This window comes from Physella acuta, unplaced genomic scaffold, assembly GCF_028476545.2.
Source record: "Physella acuta isolate Inbredline_101_S28 unplaced genomic scaffold, ASM2847654v3 ptg000457l, whole genome shotgun sequence".
Taxonomy (NCBI): Eukaryota; Metazoa; Mollusca; class Gastropoda; family Physidae; genus Physella; species Physella acuta.
Genome location: NW_026731976.1, coordinates 686,203 through 706,651, shown reverse-complemented (window position 1 = coordinate 706,651; position 20,449 = coordinate 686,203). Strand labels below are relative to the sequence as shown.

Sequence of the window (20,449 nt, the reverse complement as noted above, 5' to 3'; positions counted from 1 at the left end):
CACTCACACGTCCATTACTCACTCACACATCCATTAGTCACTCCCAATTCCATTGGTCACTCACACTAGCATTGGTCACTCACACTAGCATTAGTAACTCACACATCCATTAGTCACTCACACATCCATTAGTCCCTCCCAATTCCATTGGTCACTCACACTAGCATTGGTCACTCACACGTCCATTAGTCACTCACACGTCCATTGGTCACTCACACGTGCATCGGTCACTCACACGTCCATTAGTCACTCACACGTCAATTGGTCACTCACACGTCCATTAGTCACTCACACGTCCATTAGTCACTCACACGTCCATTAGTCACTCACACGTCCATTAGTCACTCACACGTCCATTAGTCACTCACACGTCCATCGGTCACTCACACGTCCATTAGTCACTCACACGTCCATTAGTCACTCACACGTCCATTAGTCACTCACACGTCCATTAGTCACTCACACGTCCATTAGTCACTCACACGTCCATTAGTCACTCACACGTCCATTAGTCACTCACACGTCCATTAGTCACTCACACGTCCATTAGTCACTCACACGTCCATTAGTCACTCACACGTCCATCGGTCACTCACACGTCCATTAGTCACTCACACGTCCATTAGTCACTCACACGTCCATCGGTCACTCACACGTCCATTAGTCACTCACACGTCCATTAGTCACTCACACGTCCATTAGTCACTCACACGTCCATTAGTCACTCACACGTCCATCGGTCACTCACACGTCCATTAGTCACTCACACGTCCATTAGTCACTCACACGTCCATTAGTCACTCACACGTCCATTAGTCACTCACACGTCCATTAGTCACTCACACGTCCATTAGTCACTCACACGTCCATTAGTCACTCACACGTCCATTTGTCACTCACACGTCCATCGGTCACTCACACGTCCATTAGTCACTCACACGTCCATTAGTCACTCACACTAGCATTGGTCACTCACACGTCCATTAGTCACTCACACGTGCATCGGTCAATCACACGTCCATTGGTCACTCACACGTCCATTAGTCACTCACACGTCCATTAGTCACTCACACGTCCATTAGTCACTCACACGTCCATTAGTCACTCACACGTCCATTGGTATGGGACCTAACGCAGTGGGGATGATGGTCAGAGTAAACTTATATATAGGATGAAACTGAACAGTTTTTAAATTTGGGAATTAAACAGTTGTAACAACTTACACCTGTACCATGACAACTTACACCTGGTACATGACAACTTACATCTGGTACATGACAACTTACACCTGTACCATGACAACTTACACCTGGTACATGACAACTTACACCTGTACCATGACAACTTACACCTGTACCATGACAACTTACACCTGTACCATGACAACTTACACCTGTACCATGACAACTTACACCTGTACCATGACAACCTACACCTGTACCATGACAACTTACACCTGGTACATGACAACTTACACCTGTACCATGACAACTTACACCTGTACCATGACAACTTACACCTGTACTATGACAACTTACACCTGGTACATGACAACCTACACCTGGTACATGACAACTTACACCTGTACTATGACAACTTACACCTGGTACATGACAACATACACCTGTACCATGACAACTTACACCTGGTACATGACAACTTACACCTGTACCATGACAACTTACACCTGTACCATGACAACTTACACCTGGTACATGACAACTTACACCTGTACCATGACAACTTACACCTGGTACATGACAACTTACACCTGTACCATGACAACTTACACCTGTACTATGACAACTTACACCTGGTACATGACAACTTACACCTGGTACATGACAACTTACACCTGGTACATGACAACTTACACCTGGTACATGACAACTTACACCTGGTACATGACAACTTACACCTGTACCATGACAACTTACACCTGTACCATGACAACTTACACCTGTACTATGACAACTTACACCTGTACCATGACAACTTACACCTGTACTATGACAACTTACACCTGGTACATGACAACCTACACCTGGTACATGACAACTTACACCTGTACTATGACAACTTACACCTGGTACATGACAACTTACACCTGGTACATGACAACTTACACCTGGTACATGACAACCTGTACCATGACAACTTACACCTGGTACATGACAACTTACACCTGGTACATGACAACCTACACCTGGTACATGACAACCTACACCTGGTACATGACAACTTACACCTGTACTATGACAACTTACACCTGGTACATGACAACTTACACCTGTACTACGACAACTTACACCTGGTACATGACAACCTGTACCATGACAACTTACACCTGGTACATGACAACTTACACCTGGTACATGATAACCTGTACCTAGACAACTTACACCTGTACCATGACAACCTACACCTGGTACATGACAACCTGTACCATGACAACTTACACCTGGTACATGACAACTTACACCTGGTACATGACAACTTACACCTGGTACATGACAACTTACACCTGGTACATGACAACTTACACCTGGTACATGACAACTTACACCTGTACCATGACAACTTACACCTGGTACATGACAACCTGTACCATGACAACTTACACCTGGTACATGACAACTTACACCTGGTACATGACAACTTACACCTGGTACATGACAACTTACACCTGGTACATGACAACTTACACCTGGTACATGACAACTTACACCTGGTACATGACAACCTACACCTGGTACATGACAACCTACACCTGGTACATGACAACTTACACCTGGTAAATGACAACTTACACCTGGTACATGACAACTTACACCTGTACCATGACAACTTACACCTGTACCATGACAACTTACACCTGGTACATGACAACTTACACCTGTACCATGACAACTTACACCTGGTAAATGACAACTTACACCTGGTACATGACAACTTACACCTGGTACATGACAACTTACACCTGTACCATGACAACTTACACCTGGTACATGACAACTTACACCTGTACCATGACAACCTACACCTGGTACATGACAACTTACACCTGGTACATGACAACTTACACCTGGTACATGACAACTTACACCTGGTACATGACAACTTACACATGTACCATGACAACTTACACCTGTACCATGACAACCTACACCTGGTGCATGACAACTTACACCTGGTACATGACAACTTACACCTGGTACTTGACAACTTACACCTGGTACATGACAACTTACACCTGTACCATGACAACTTACACCTGGTACATGACAACTTACACCTGTACCATGACAACTTACACCTGCACCATGACAACTTACACCTGTACTATGACAACTTACACCTGTACCATGACAACTTACACCTGTACCATGACAACTTACAACTGGTACATGACAACTTACACCTGGTACATGACAACTTACACCTGTACCATGACAACCTACACCTGGTACATGACAACTTACACCTGGTACATGACAACTTACACCTGGTACATGACAACTTACACCTGGTACATGACAACTTACACCTGTACCATGACAACTTACACCTGTACCATGACAACCTACACCTGGTGCATGACAACTTACACCTGGTACATGACAACTTACACCTGGTACTTGACAACTTACACCTGGTACATGACAACTTACACCTGTACCATGACAACTTACACCTGGTACATGACAACTTACACCTGTACCATGACAACTTACACCTGTACCATGACAACTTACACCTGTACCATGACAACTTACACCTGTACTATGACAACTTACACCTGTACCATGACAACTTACACCTGTACCATGACAACTTACAACTGGTACATGACAACTTACACCTGGTACATGACAACTTACACCTGGTACATGACAACTTACACCTGGTACATGACAACTTACACCTGTACCATGACAACCTACACCTGGTACATGACAACTTACAACTGGTACATGACAACTTACACCTGTACCATGACAACCTACACCTGGTACATGACAACTTACACCTGGTATATGACAACTTACACCTGGTACATGACAACTTACACCTGGTACATGACAACTTACACCTGTACTATGACAACTTACACCTGTACCATGACAACTTACACCTGTACCATGACAACTTACAACTGGTACATGACAACTTACACCTGGTACATGACAACTTACACCTGGTACATGACAACTTACACCTGGTACATGACAACTTACACCTGGTACATGACAACTTACACCTGTACCATGACAACCTACACCTGGTACATGACAACTTACACCTGTACCATGACAACTTACACCTGGTACATGACAACTTACACCTGTACCATGACAACTTACACCTGGTGCATGACAACTTACACCTGGTACATGACAACTTACACATATACCATGACAACCTGTACCATGACAACTTACACCTATACCATGACAACCTGTACCATGACAACTTACACCTGGTACATGACAACTTACACGTGTACCATGACAACTTACACCTGGTGCATGACAACTTACACCTGGTACATGACAACTTACACCTATACCATGACAACCTGCACCATGACAACCTACACATGTACCATGACAACTTACACCTGTACCATGACAACTTACACCTATACCATGACAACCTGTACCATGACAACTTACACCTATACCATGACAACTTACACCTGTACCATGACAACCTACACCTGTACCATGACAACTTACACCTGGTACATGACAACTTACACCTGTACCATGACAACTTACACCTGTACCATGACAACTTACACCTGTACTATGACAACTTACACCTGGTACATGACAACCTACACCTGGTACATGACAACTTACACCTGTACTATGACAACTTACACCTGGTACATGACAACATACACCTGTACCATGACAACTTACACCTGGTACATGACAACTTACACCTGTACCATGACAACTTACACCTGTACCATGACAACTTACACCTGTACCATGACAACTTACACCTGTACCATGACAACTTACACCTGGTACATGACAACTTACACCTGTACCATGACAACTTACACCTGTACTATGACAACTTACACCTGGTACATGACAACTTACACCTGGTACATGACAACTTACACCTGGTACATGACAACTTACACCTGGTACATGACAACTTACACCTGTACCATGACAACTTACACCTGTACCATGACAACTTACACCTGTACCATGACAACTTACACCTGTACTATGACAACTTACACCTGTACCATGACAACTTACACCTGTACTATGACAACTTACACCTGGTACATGACAACCTACACCTGGTACATGACAACTTACACCTGTACTATGACAACTTACACCTGGTACATGACAACTTACACCTGGTACATGACAACTTACACCTGGTACATGACAACCTGTACCATGACAACTTACACCTGGTACATGACAACTTACACCTGGTACATGACAACCTACACCTGGTACATGACAACCTACACCTGGTACATGACAACTTACACCTGTACTATGACAACTTACACCTGGTACATGACAACTTACACCTGTACTACGACAACTTACACCTGGTACATGACAACCTGTACCATGACAACTTACACCTGGTACATGACAACTTACACCTGGTACATGATAACCTGTACCTAGACAACTTACACCTGTACCATGACAACCTACACCTGGTACATGACAACCTGTACCATGACAACTTACACCTGGTACATGACAACTTACACCTGGTACATGACAACTTACACCTGGTACATGACAACTTACACCTGTACCATGACAACTTACACCTGGTACATGACAACCTGTACCATGACAACTTACACCTGGTACATGACAACTTACACCTGGTACATGACAACTTACACCTGGTACATGACAACTTACACCTGGTACATGACAACTTACACCTGGTACATGACAACTTACACCTGTACCATGACAACTTACACCTGGTACATGACAACCTGTACCATGACAACTTACACCTGGTACATGACAACTTACACCTGGTACATGACAACTTACACCTGGTACATGACAACTTACACCTGGTACATGACAACTTACACCTGGTACTTGACAACCTACACCTGGTACATGACAACTTACACCTGTACTATGACAACTTGCACCTGGTACATGACAACTTACACCTGGTACATGACAACTTATACCTGGTACATGACATTTTACACCTGGTACATGACAACTTACACCTGGTACATGACAACTTACACCTGGTACATGACAACTTACACCTGTACCATGACAACTTACACCTGGTACATGACAACTTACACCTGGTACATGACAACTTACACCTGTACCATGACAACTTACACCTGCACCATGACAACTTACACCTGGTACATGACAACTTACACCTGGTACATGACAACTTACACCTGTACCATGACAACCTACACCTGTACCATGACATCTTACACCTGTACCATGACAACTTACACCTGGTGCATGACAACTTACACCTGGTACATGACAATTTACACCTATACCATGACAACCTGTACCATGACAACTTACACCTATACCATGACAACCTGCACCATGACAACCTACACACGTACCATGACAACTTACACCTGTACCATGACAACTTACACCTATACCATGACAACCTGTACCATGACAACTTACACCTATACCATGACAACCTGCACCATGACAACTTACACCTGAACCATGACAACTTACAACTGGTACATGACAACTTACACCTGGTACATGACAACCTACACCTGTACCATGAAAATTTACACCTGGTACATGACAACTTACACCTGTACTATGACAACTTACACCTGTACCATGACAACTTACACCTGTACTATGACAACTTACACCTGGTACATGACAACCTACACCTGGTACATGACAACTTACACCTGTACTATGACAACTTACACCTGGTACATGACAACTTACACCTGTACCATGACAACCTGTACCTAGACAACTTACACCTGTACCATGACAACTTACACCTGGTACATGACAACTTACACCTGTACCATGACAACTTACACCTGGTACATGACAACTTACACCTGTACCATGACAACTTACACCTGGTACATGACAACTTACACCTGTACCATGACAACTTACACCTGGTACATGACAACTTACACCTGTACCATGACAACTTACACCTGTACCATGACAACTTACACCTGTACCATGACAACTTACACCTGGTACATGACAACTTACACCTGGTACATGACAACTTACACCTGGTACATGACAACTTACACCTGGTACATCACAACTTACAACTGGTACATGACAACTTACACCTGTACCATGACAACTTACACCTGTACTATGACAACTTACACCTGTACCATGACAACTTACACCTGTACTATGACAACTTACACCTGTACTATGACAACTTACACCTGTACCATGACAACTTACACCTGTACTATGACAACTTACACCTGTACCATGACAACTTACACCTGGTACATGACAACCTGTACCATGACAACTTACACCTGTACTATGACAACTTACACCTGGTACATGACAACTTACACCTGTACTATGACAACTTACACCTGGTACATGACAACTTACACCTGTACTATGACAACTTACATCTGTACCATGACAACTTACACCTGGTACATGACAACTTACATCTGTACTATGACAACTTACACCTGTACCATGACAACTTACACCTGGTACATGACAACTTACACCTGGTACATGACAACTTACACCTGTACCATGACAACTTACACCAGTACCATGACAACTTACACCTGTACTATGACAACTTACACCTGTACCATGACAACTTACACCTGGTACATGACAACTTACACCTATACCATGACAACTTACACCTGTACCATGACAACTTACACCTGTACTATGACAACTTTCGCCTGGTACATGACAACTTACACCTGTACCATGACAACTTACACCTGTACCATGACAACTTACACCTGTACTATGACAACTTACACCTGGTACATGACAACCTACACCTGGTACATGACAACTTACACCTGTACTATGACAACTTACACCTGTACCATGACAACTTACACCTGTACCATGACAACTTACACCTGGTACATGACAACCTGTACCATGACAACTTACACCTGGTACATGACAACTTACACCTGGTACATGACAACTTACACCTGGTACTTGACAACTTACACCTGTACCATGACAACTTACACCTGGTACATGACAACCTGTACCATGACAACTTACACCTGGTACATGACAACTTACACCTGGTACATGACAACTTACACCTGGTACATGACAACTTACACCTGTACCATGACAACTTACACCTGTACCATGACAACTTCCACCTGGTACATGACAACCTGTACCATGACAACTTACACCTGGTACATGACAACTTACACCTGGTACATGACAACTTACACCTGGTACATGACAACTTACACCTGGTACATGACAACTTACACCTGGTACTTGACAACCTACACCTGGTACATGACAACTTACACCTGTACTATGACAACTTGCACCTGGTACATGACAACTTACACCTGGTACATGACAACTTACAACTGGTACATGACAACTTACACCTGGTACATGACAACTTACACCTGGTACATGACAACTTACACCTGGTACATGACAACTTACACCTGTACCATGACAACTTACACCTGGTACATGACAACTTACACCTGGTACATGACAACTTACACCTGGTACATGACAACTTACACCTGTACCATGACAACTTACACCTGGTACATGACAACTTACACCTGTACCATGACAACTTACACCTGCACCATGACAACTTACACCTGGTACATGACAACTTACACCTGTACCATGACAACTTACAACTGGTACATGACAACTTACACCTGTACTATGACAACTTACACCTGTACCATGACAACTTACACCTGTACCATGACAACTTACACCTTTACCATGACAACTTACACCTGTACCATGACAACTTACAACTGGTACATGACAACTTACACCTGTACCATGACAACCTACACCTGTACCATGACAACTTACACCTGGTACATGACAACTTACACCTGGTACATGACAACTTACACCTGTACCATGACAACTTACACCTGTACCATGACAACTTACACCTGTACCATGACAACTTACACCTGTACCATGACAACTTACACCTGTACCATGACAACTTACACCTGGTGCATGACAACTTACACCTGGTACATGACAACTTACACCTATACCATGACAACCTGTACCATGACAACTTACACCTATACCATGACAACCTGCACCATGACAACCAACACATGTACCATGACAACTTACACCTATACCATGACAACCTGCACCATGACAACTTACACCTGTACCATGACAACTTACACCTGTACTATGACAACTTACACCTGGTACATGACAACCTACACCTGGTACATGACAACTTACACCTGTACTATGACAACTTACACCTGGTACATGACAACTTACACCTGTACCATGACAACCTGTACCTAGACAACTTACACCTGTACCATGACAACTTACACCTGGTACATGACAACTTACACCTGTACCATGACAACTTACACCTGGTACATGACAACTTACACCTGTACCATGACAACTTACACCTGGTACATGACAACTTACACCTGTACCATGACAACTTACACCTTGTACATCACAACTTACACCTGTACCATGACAACTTACACCTGTACCACGACAACTTACACCTGGTACATGACAACTTACACCTGGTACATGACAACTTACACCTGGTACATGACAACTTACACCTGGTACATCACAACTTACAACTGGTACATGACAACTTACACATGTACCATGACAACTTACACCTGTACTATGACAACTTACACCTGTACCATGACAACTTACACCTGTACTATGACAACTTACACCTGTACCGTGACAACTTACACCTGTACCATGACAACTTACACCTGTACTATGACAACTTACATCTGGTACATGACAACTTACACCTGGTACATGACAACTTACACCTGTACTATGACAACTTACACCTGTACCATGACAACTTACACCTGGTACATGACAACTTACACCTGTACTATGACAACTTACACCTGTACCATGACAACTTACACCTGGTACATGACAACTTACACCTGGTACATGACAACTTACACCTGTACCATGACAACTTACACCTGTACCATGACAACTTACACCTGTACTATGACAACTTACACCTGTATCATGACAACTTACATCTGTACTATGACAACTTACACCTGTACTATGACAACTTACACCTGGTACATGACAACTTACACCTGGTACATGACAACTTACACCTGTACTATGGCAACTTACACCTGTACCATGACAACTTACACCTGTACCATGACAACTTACACCTGGTACATGACAACTTACACCTGTACCATGACAACTTACACCTGGTACATGACAACTTACACCTGTACCATGACAACTTACACCTGGTACATGACAACTTACACCTGGTACATGACAACTTACACCTGGTACATGACAACTTACACCTGTACCATGACAACTTACACCTGGTACATGACAACTTACACCTGGTACATGACAACTTACACCTGGTACATGACAACTTACACCTGTACCATGACAACTTACACCTGGTACATGACAACTTACACCTGGTACATGACAACTTACACCTGGTACATGACAACTTACACCTAGTACATGACAACTTACACCTGGTACATGACAACCTACACCTGTACCATGAAAATTTACACCTGGTACATGACAACTTACACCTGTACTATGACAACTTACACCTGTACCATGACAACTTACACCTGTACTATGACAACTTACACCTGGTACATGACAACCTACACCTGGTACATGACAACTTACACCTGTACTATGACAACTTACACCTGGTACATGACAACTTACACCTGTACCATGACAACCTGTACCTAGACAACTTACACCTGTACCATGACAACTTACACCTGGTACATGACAACTTACACCTGTACCATGACAACTTACACCTGGTACATGACAACTTACACCTGTACCATGACAACTTACACCTGGTACATGACAACTTACACCTGTACCATGACAACTTACACCTGGTACATGACAACTTACACCTGTACCATGACAACTTACACCTGTACCATGACAACTTACACCTGTACCATGACAACTTACACCTGGTACATGACAACTTACACCTGGTACATGACAACTTACACCTGGTACATGACAACTTACACCTGGTACATCACAACTTACAACTGGTACATGACAACTTACACCTGTACCATGACAACTTACACCTGTACTATGACAACTTACACCTGTACCATGACAACTTACACCTGTACTATGACAACTTACACCTGTACTATGACAACTTACACCTGTACCATGACAACTTACACCTGTACTATGACAACTTACACCTGTACCATGACAACTTACACCTGGTACATGACAACCTGTACCATGACAACTTACACCTGTACTATGACAACTTACACCTGGTACATGACAACTTACACCTGTACTATGACAACTTACACCTGGTACATGACAACTTACACCTGTACTATGACAACTTACATCTGTACCATGACAACTTACACCTGGTACATGACAACTTACATCTGTACTATGACAACTTACACCTGTACCATGACAACTTACACCTGTACTATGACAACTTACACCTGTACCATGACAACTTACACCTGGTACATGACAACTTACACCTGGTACATGACAACTTACACCTGTACCATGACAACTTACACCAGTACCATGACAACTTACACCTGTACTATGACAACTTACACCTGTACCATGACAACTTACACCTGGTACATGACAACTTACACCTATACCATGACAACTTACACCTGTACCATGACAACTTACACCTGTACTATGACAACTTTCGCCTGGTACATGACAACTTACACCTGTACCATGACAACTTACACCTGTACCATGACAACTTACACCTGTACTATGACAACTTACACCTGGTACATGACAACCTACACCTGGTACATGACAACTTACACCTGTACTATGACAACTTACACCTGTACCATGACAACTTACACCTGTACCATGACAACTTACACCTGGTACATGACAACCTGTACCATGACAACTTACACCTGGTACATGACAACTTACACCTGGTACATGACAACTTACACCTGGTACTTGACAACTTACACCTGTACCATGACAACTTACACCTGGTACATGACAACCTGTACCATGACAACTTACACCTGGTACATGACAACTTACACCTGGTACATGACAACTTACACCTGGTACATGACAACTTACACCTGTACCATGACAACTTACACCTGTACCATGACAACTTACACCTGGTACATGACAACCTGTACCATGACAACTTACACCTGGTACATGACAACTTACACCTGGTACATGACAACTTACACCTGGTACATGACAACTTACACCTGGTACATGACAACTTACACCTGGTACTTGACAACCTACACCTGGTACATGACAACTTACACCTGTACTATGACAACTTGCACCTGGTACATGACAACTTACACCTGGTACATGACAACTTACAACTGGTACATGACAACTTACACCTGGTACATGACAACTTACACCTGGTACATGACAACTTACACCTGGTACATGACAACTTACACCTGTACCATGACAACTTACACCTGGTACATGACAACTTACACCTGGTACATGACAACTTACACCTGGTACATGACAACTTACACCTGTACCATGACAACTTACACCTGGTACATGACAACTTACACCTGTACCATGACAACTTACACCTGCACCATGACAACTTACACCTGGTACATGACAACTTACACCTGTACCATGACAACTTACAACTGGTACATGACAACTTACACCTGTACTATGACAACTTACACCTGTACCATGACAACTTACACCTGTACCATGACAACTTACACCTTTACCATGACAACTTACACCTGTACCATGACAACTTACAACTGGTACATGACAACTTACACCTGTACCATGACAACCTACACCTGTACCATGACAACTTACACCTGGTACATGACAACTTACACCTGGTACATGACAACTTACACCTGTACCATGACAACTTACACCTGTACCATGACAACTTACACCTGTACCATGACAACTTACACCTGTACCATGACAACTTACACCTGTACCATGACAACTTACACCTGGTGCATGACAACTTACACCTGGTACATGACAACTTACACCTATACCATGACAACCTGTACCATGACAACTTACACCTATACCATGACAACCTGCACCATGACAACCTACACATGTACCATGACAACTTACACCTATACCATGACAACCTGCACCATGACAACTTACACCTGTACCATGACAACTTACACCTGTACTATGACAACTTACACCTGGTACATGACAACCTACACCTGGTACATGACAACTTACACCTGTACTATGACAACTTACACCTGGTACATGACAACTTACACCTGTACCATGACAACCTGTACCTAGACAACTTACACCTGTACCATGACAACTTACACCTGGTACATGACAACTTACACCTGTACCATGACAACTTACACCTGGTACATGACAACTTACACCTGTACCATGACAACTTACACCTGGTACATGACAACTTACACCTGTACCATGACAACTTACACCTTGTACATCACAACTTACACCTGTACCATGACAACTTACACCTGTACCACGACAACTTACACCTGGTACATGACAACTTACACCTGGTACATGACAACTTACACCTGGTACATGACAACTTACACCTGGTACATCACAACTTACAACTGGTACATGACAACTTACACATGTACCATGACAACTTACACCTGTACTATGACAACTTACACCTGTACCATGACAACTTACACCTGTACTATGACAACTTACACCTGTACCGTGACAACTTACACCTGTACCATGACAACTTACACCTGTACTATGACAACTTACATCTGGTACATGACAACTTACACCTGGTACATGACAACTTACACCTGTACTATGACAACTTACACCTGTACCATGACAACTTACACCTGGTACATGACAACTTACACCTGTACTATGACAACTTACACCTGTACCATGACAACTTACACCTGGTACATGACAACTTACACCTGGTACATGACAACTTACACCTGTACCATGACAACTTACACCTGTACCATGACAACTTACACCTGTACTATGACAACTTACACCTGTATCATGACAACTTACATCTGTACTATGACAACTTACACCTGTACTATGACAACTTACACCTGGTACATGACAACTTACACCTGGTACATGACAACTTACACCTGTACTATGGCAACTTACACCTGTACCATGACAACTTACACCTGTACCATGACAACTTACACCTGGTACATGACAACTTACACCTGTACCATGACAACTTACACCTGGTACATGACAACTTACACCTGTACCATGACAACTTACACCTGGTACATGACAACTTACACCTGGTACATGACAACTTACACCTGGTACATGACAACTTACACCTGTACCATGACAACTTACACCTGGTACATGACAACTTACACCTGGTACATGACAACTTACACCTGGTACATGACAACTTACACCTAGTACATGACAACTTACACCTGGTACATGACAACTTACACCTGGTACATGACAACTTACACCTGGTACATGACAACTTACACCTGGTACATGACAACTTACAACTGGTACATGACAACTTACACCTGTACTATGACAACTTACACCTGGTACATGACAACCTGTACCATGACAACTTACACCTGTACCATGACAACTTACACCTGTACTATGACAACTTACACCTGTACCATGACAACTTACACCTGTACTATGACAACTTACACCTGTACCATGACAACTTACACCTGTACTATGACAACTTACACCTGTACTATGACAACTTACACCTGTACCATGACAACTTACACCTGTACTATGACAACTTACACCTGTACCATGACAACTTACACCTGGTACATGACAACTTACACCTGGTACATGACAACTTACACCTGGTACATGACAACTTACACCTGTACCATGACAACTTACACCTGGTACATGACAACTTACACCTGTACTATGACAACTTACACCTGTACCATGACAACTTACACCTGGTACATGACAACTTACACCTGGTACATGACAACTTACATCTGTACCATGACAACTTACACCTGTACCATGACAACTTACACCTGTACTATGACAACTTACACCTGTACCATGACAACTTACACCTGTACCATGACAACTTACAACTGGTACATGACAACTTACACCTGGTACATGACAACTTACACCTGGTACATGACAACTTACACCTGGTACATGACAACTTACACCTGTACCATGACAACTTACACCTGGTACATGACAACTTACACCTGGTACATGACAACTTACACCTGGTACATGACAACTTACACCTGTACCATGACAACTTACACCTGTACTATGACAACTTACACCTGGTACATGACAACTTATACCTGTACCATGACAACTTACACCTGGTACATTACAACTTACACCTGTACCATGACAACTTACACCTGTACCATGACAACTTACACCTGGTACATGACAACTTATACCTGTACCATGACAACTTACACCTGGTACATGACAACTTACACCTGTACCATGACAACTTACACCTGGTACATGACAACTTACACCTGTACCATGACAACTTACACCTGTACCATGACAACTTACACCTGTACCATGACAACTTACACCTGTACCATGACAACTTACACCTGGTACATGACAACTTATACCTGTACCATGACAACTTACACCTGGTACATGACAACTTACACCTGGTACATGTCAACTTACACCTGTACCATGACAACTTACACCTGTACCATGACAACCTATACCTGTACCTCACCAGCTGGGAGTGAACACAAACTCCAGCCAGGAGTTGACCATTGAGGCCATGGAGAGCAAAATCTTTCCTGATGAAGGGTAAGTTTTCAAGGTGGTGTCTCACTTCACTTCCTGCCTCACTTCACTTCATGTCTCAATTCATGTCTCACTACATGTCTCACTTCATGTCTCACTTCATGCCTCACTTCATGTCTCACTTCTTGTCTCACTTCATGTCTCACTTCATGTCTCACTTCATGTCTCACTTCATGTCTCACTTCACTTCATGTCTCACTTCATGTCTCACTTCATGTCTCACTTCATGTCTCACTTCATGTCTCACTTCATGTCTCACTTCATGTCTCACTTCATGTCTCACTTCATGTCTCACTTCACTTCATGTCTCGATTCATGTCTCACTTCATGTCTCACTTCATGTCTCACTTCATGTCTCACTTCACTCCGTGTCTCACTTCATGTCTCACTTCATGTCTCACTGCATGTCTCACTTCATGTCTCACTTCACTTCATGTCTCGATTCATGTCTCACTTCATGTCTCACTTCACTCCGTGTCTCACTTCATGTCTCACTTCATGTCTCACTTCATGTCTCACTTCATGTCTCACTGCATGTCTCACTTCATGTCTCACTTCATGTCTCACTTCATGTCTCACTTCATGTCTCACTTCATTTCTCACTTCATGTCTCACTTCATGTCTCACTTCAAGTCTTACATCATGTCTCACTTCATGTCTCACTTCAAGTCTTACTTCATGTCTCACTTCACTTCAAGTGTCACCTAATCTTTGACATCCAGTATCATGCCGAATACCAACTCGACCTTGACCTTGGTTTGGGTCAGGTGTGAGCGACATGTTCACCTCGTGGCCTTGATGCTGAAGGCAGACGACGTCGTGGAGGTCATGCCGCTGATTGCCGCCGAAAATTGGGCGAAAGAAATGTTCGTGGTGGCTCCAAAGTAAGTTTGTTCGTGGTGGCTCCAAAGTAAGTTTGTTCGTGGTGGCTCCAAAGTAAGTTTGTTCGTGGTGGCTCCAAAGTAAGTTTGTTCGTGGTGGCTCCAAAGTAAGTTTGTTCGTGGTGGCTCCAAAGTAAGTTTGTTCGTGGTGGCTCCAAAGTAAGTTTGTTCGTGCTGGCTCCAAAGTAAGTTTGTTCGTGGTGGCTCCAAAGTAAGTTTGGATCAATGTTCGTGGTGGCTCCAAAGTAAGTTTGTTCGTGGTGGCTCCAAAGTAAGTTTGGATCAATGTTCGTGGTGGCTCCAAAGTAAGTTTGGGTCAATGTTCGTGGTGGCTCCAAAGTAAGTTTGTTCGTGGTGGCTCCAAAGTAAGTTTGGATCAATGTTCGTGGTGGCTCCAAAGTAAGTTTGGATCAATGTTCGTGGTGGCTCCAAAGTAAGTTTGGATCAATGTTCGTGGTGGCTCCAAAGTAAGTTTGTTCGTGGTGGCTCCAAAGTAAGTTTGTTCGTGGTGGCTCCAAAGTAATTTTGTTCGTGGTGGCTCCAAAGTAAGTTTGTTCGTGGTGGCTCCAAAGTAAGTTTGTTCGTGGTGGCTCCAAAGTAAGTTTGTTCGTGGTGGCTCCAAAGTAAGTTTGTTCGTGGTGGCTCCAAAGTAAGTTTGTTCGTGGTGGCTCCAAAGTAAGTTTGGATCAATGTTCGTGGTGGCTCCAAAGTAAGTTTGTTCGTGGTGGCTCCAAAGTAAGTTTGGATCAATGTTCGTGGTGGCTCCAAAGTAAGTTTGGGTCAATGTTCGTGGTGGCTCCAAAGTAAGTTTGTTCGTGGTGGCTCCAAAGTAAGTTTGGATCAATGTTCGTGGTGGCTCCAAAGTAAGTTTGGATCAATGTTCGTGGTGGCTCCAAAGTAAGTTTGGATCAATGTTCGTGGTGGCTCCAAAGTAAGTTTGTTCGTGGTGGCTCCAAAGTAAGTTTGGATCAATGTTCGTGGTGGCTCCAAAGTAAGTTTGTTCGTGGTGGCTCCAAAGTAAGTTTGTTCGTGGTGGCTCCAAAGTAAGTTTGGATCAATGTTCGTGGTGGCTCCAAAGTAAGTTTGTTCGTGGTGGCTCCAAAGTAAGTTTGTTCGTGGTGGCTCCAAAGTAAGTTTGGATCAATGTTCGTGGTGGCTCCAAAGTAAGTTTGGGTCAATGTTCGTGGTGGCTCCAAAGTAAGTTTGTTCGTGGTGGCTCCAAAGTAAGTTTGGATCAATGTTCGTGGTGGCTCCAAAGTAAGTTTGGATCAATGTTCGTGGTGGCTCCAAAGTAAGTTTGGATCAACGCTGTAGGTTGACGGTCACATGATCAACGCTGTAAGTTGACGGTCACATGATCAATGCTGTAAGTTGACGGTCACATGATCAATGCTGTAAGTTGACGGTCACATGATCAACGCTGTAAGTTGACGGTCACATGATCAATGCTGTAAGTTGACGGTCACATGATCAATGCTGTAAGTTGACGGTCACATGATCAATGCTGTAAGTTGACGGTCACATGATCAATGCTGTAAGTTGACGGTCACATGATCAACGCTGTAAGTTGACGGTAACATGATCAATGCTGTAAGTTGACGGTCACATGATCAACGCTGTAAGTTGACGGTCACATGATCAATGCTGTAAGTTGACGGTCACATGATCAACGCTGTAAGTAGAGCTCAGCTGTTGCTCTGACCTCGAGATATGAATGGATTGTGTGCTCATCATTTTATGCCTGGCCAGACTTAAGGACGTCCTACAGACTCAGGTTGGAACTCTTGGCCTCAGTCTGTAGTAGTCTGCGCTCTATCACCCAACCACGCCGCTCTGCAGTTGCTTGCTCATTTTTTTATTCAAATGTGTTGTTTGGTATTCAAATGTGTTGTGTTTGTTATTCAAATGTGTTGTGTTTGGTATTCAAATGTTTTGTGCTGTGCTTGCTAATGTTTGTATTCAGGAGCAAACTCGACTGTCTTACAAACATTAGGAACAAACTCGACAGTCTTACAAACATTAGGAACAAACTCGACAGTCTTACAAACATTAGGAACAAACTCGACAGTCTTACAAACATTAGGAACAAAGTCGACCGTGAAGCTTTTGTCCATCGGTCCTTGTTTTATACGCTATCGTTGACACTAGATTTTTTATCCAGGTGGTTTTTTGTGTGTTGAGTTTTTGTGGATTTGTTGCTCGTTCACACGAGTCTAATATTTTAACCCACTACCCCATTATAGCCCCACCCCACCCACAGCCCCACCCACAGCCCCACCCACAGCCCCACCCCACCCACAGCCCCACCCCACACACAGCCCCACCCCACACACAGCCCCACCCCACCCACAGCCCCACCCCACCCACAGCCCCACCCCACACACAGCCCCACCCCACCCACAGCCCCACCCCACCCACAGCCCCACCCCACACACAGCCCCACCCCAAACACAGCCCCACCCCACACACAGCCCCACCCCACCCCACAGACAGCCCCACCCCACCCTCAGCCCCAGCCCCACCTCCTACTGTGTATTCTCGATGTGTTGCAGCCAAGAGCTCAGATACCTGCTGGTGTTGTCCCTGGAACAGACGGAGCTAAGGGTGGAGCTGTTGACAGACCAAGCCTCACCCCAAGGGCAAAATACCCTCACGCTAAGTCGGTAACACCACTAGTGACGTCACTTCTCAATGGCATTTTAAAATTATTCAAACTTTTACCATTTTAAGCTTTTTCAATGGAATACACGGCATAGGACTAAAGACACTTTAGGGATGTGCTACTCTTGCAAGACACTTTAGGGATGTGCTACTCTTGCAAGACACTTTAGGGCTGTGCTACTCTTGCAATACACTGATCGCTCTGTGTCAGATCGCCATCAACTGTTTCGACGATGTATCTAAACAAAGAAATGCTTGTCATTTGTTTGTCATTTGTTTGTCATTTGTTTGTCATGTGCTTGGCTTGGCGCATTTGTTCCAGTCCAGGAGTTGTAAGTCGCTTGTCCAGCGATCATTGATGTTCTCTATCATCATTGATGTTCTCTATCATCATTGATGTTCTCTATCATCATCGATGTTCCCTATCATCATTGATGTTCTCTATCATCATTGATGTTCATGTTCTCTATCATCATCGATGTTCTCTATCATCATCGATGTTCTCTATCATCATTGATGTTCATGTTCTCTATCATCATCGATGTTCTCTATCATCATCGATGTTCTCTATCTTCATCGATGTTCTCTATCATCATTGATGTTCTCTATCATCATCGATGTTCTCTATCATCATTGATGTTCTCTATCATCATTGATGTTCCCTATCATCATCGATGTTCTCTATCATCATTGATGTTCTCTATC

The 20,449-nt window shown here is 43.3% G+C and overlaps 1 protein-coding gene across 1 annotated transcript in view; it reads left to right on the top strand.

Annotated features, from left to right (window-relative positions):
• The window catches only part of LOC131943489 (uncharacterized), a 34,709-nt gene that overhangs the window by 2,357 nt on the left and 11,903 nt on the right, over nt 1-20,449 (top strand). The window contains exons 3-5 of the mRNA XM_059303649.1: nt 16,132-16,205; nt 16,925-17,086; nt 19,636-19,746. Coding sequence (XP_059159632.1) covers nt 16,132-16,205; nt 16,925-17,086; nt 19,636-19,746 — 347 coding nt within the window. The remainder of the gene's footprint in view (nt 1-16,131; nt 16,206-16,924; nt 17,087-19,635; nt 19,747-20,449) is intronic.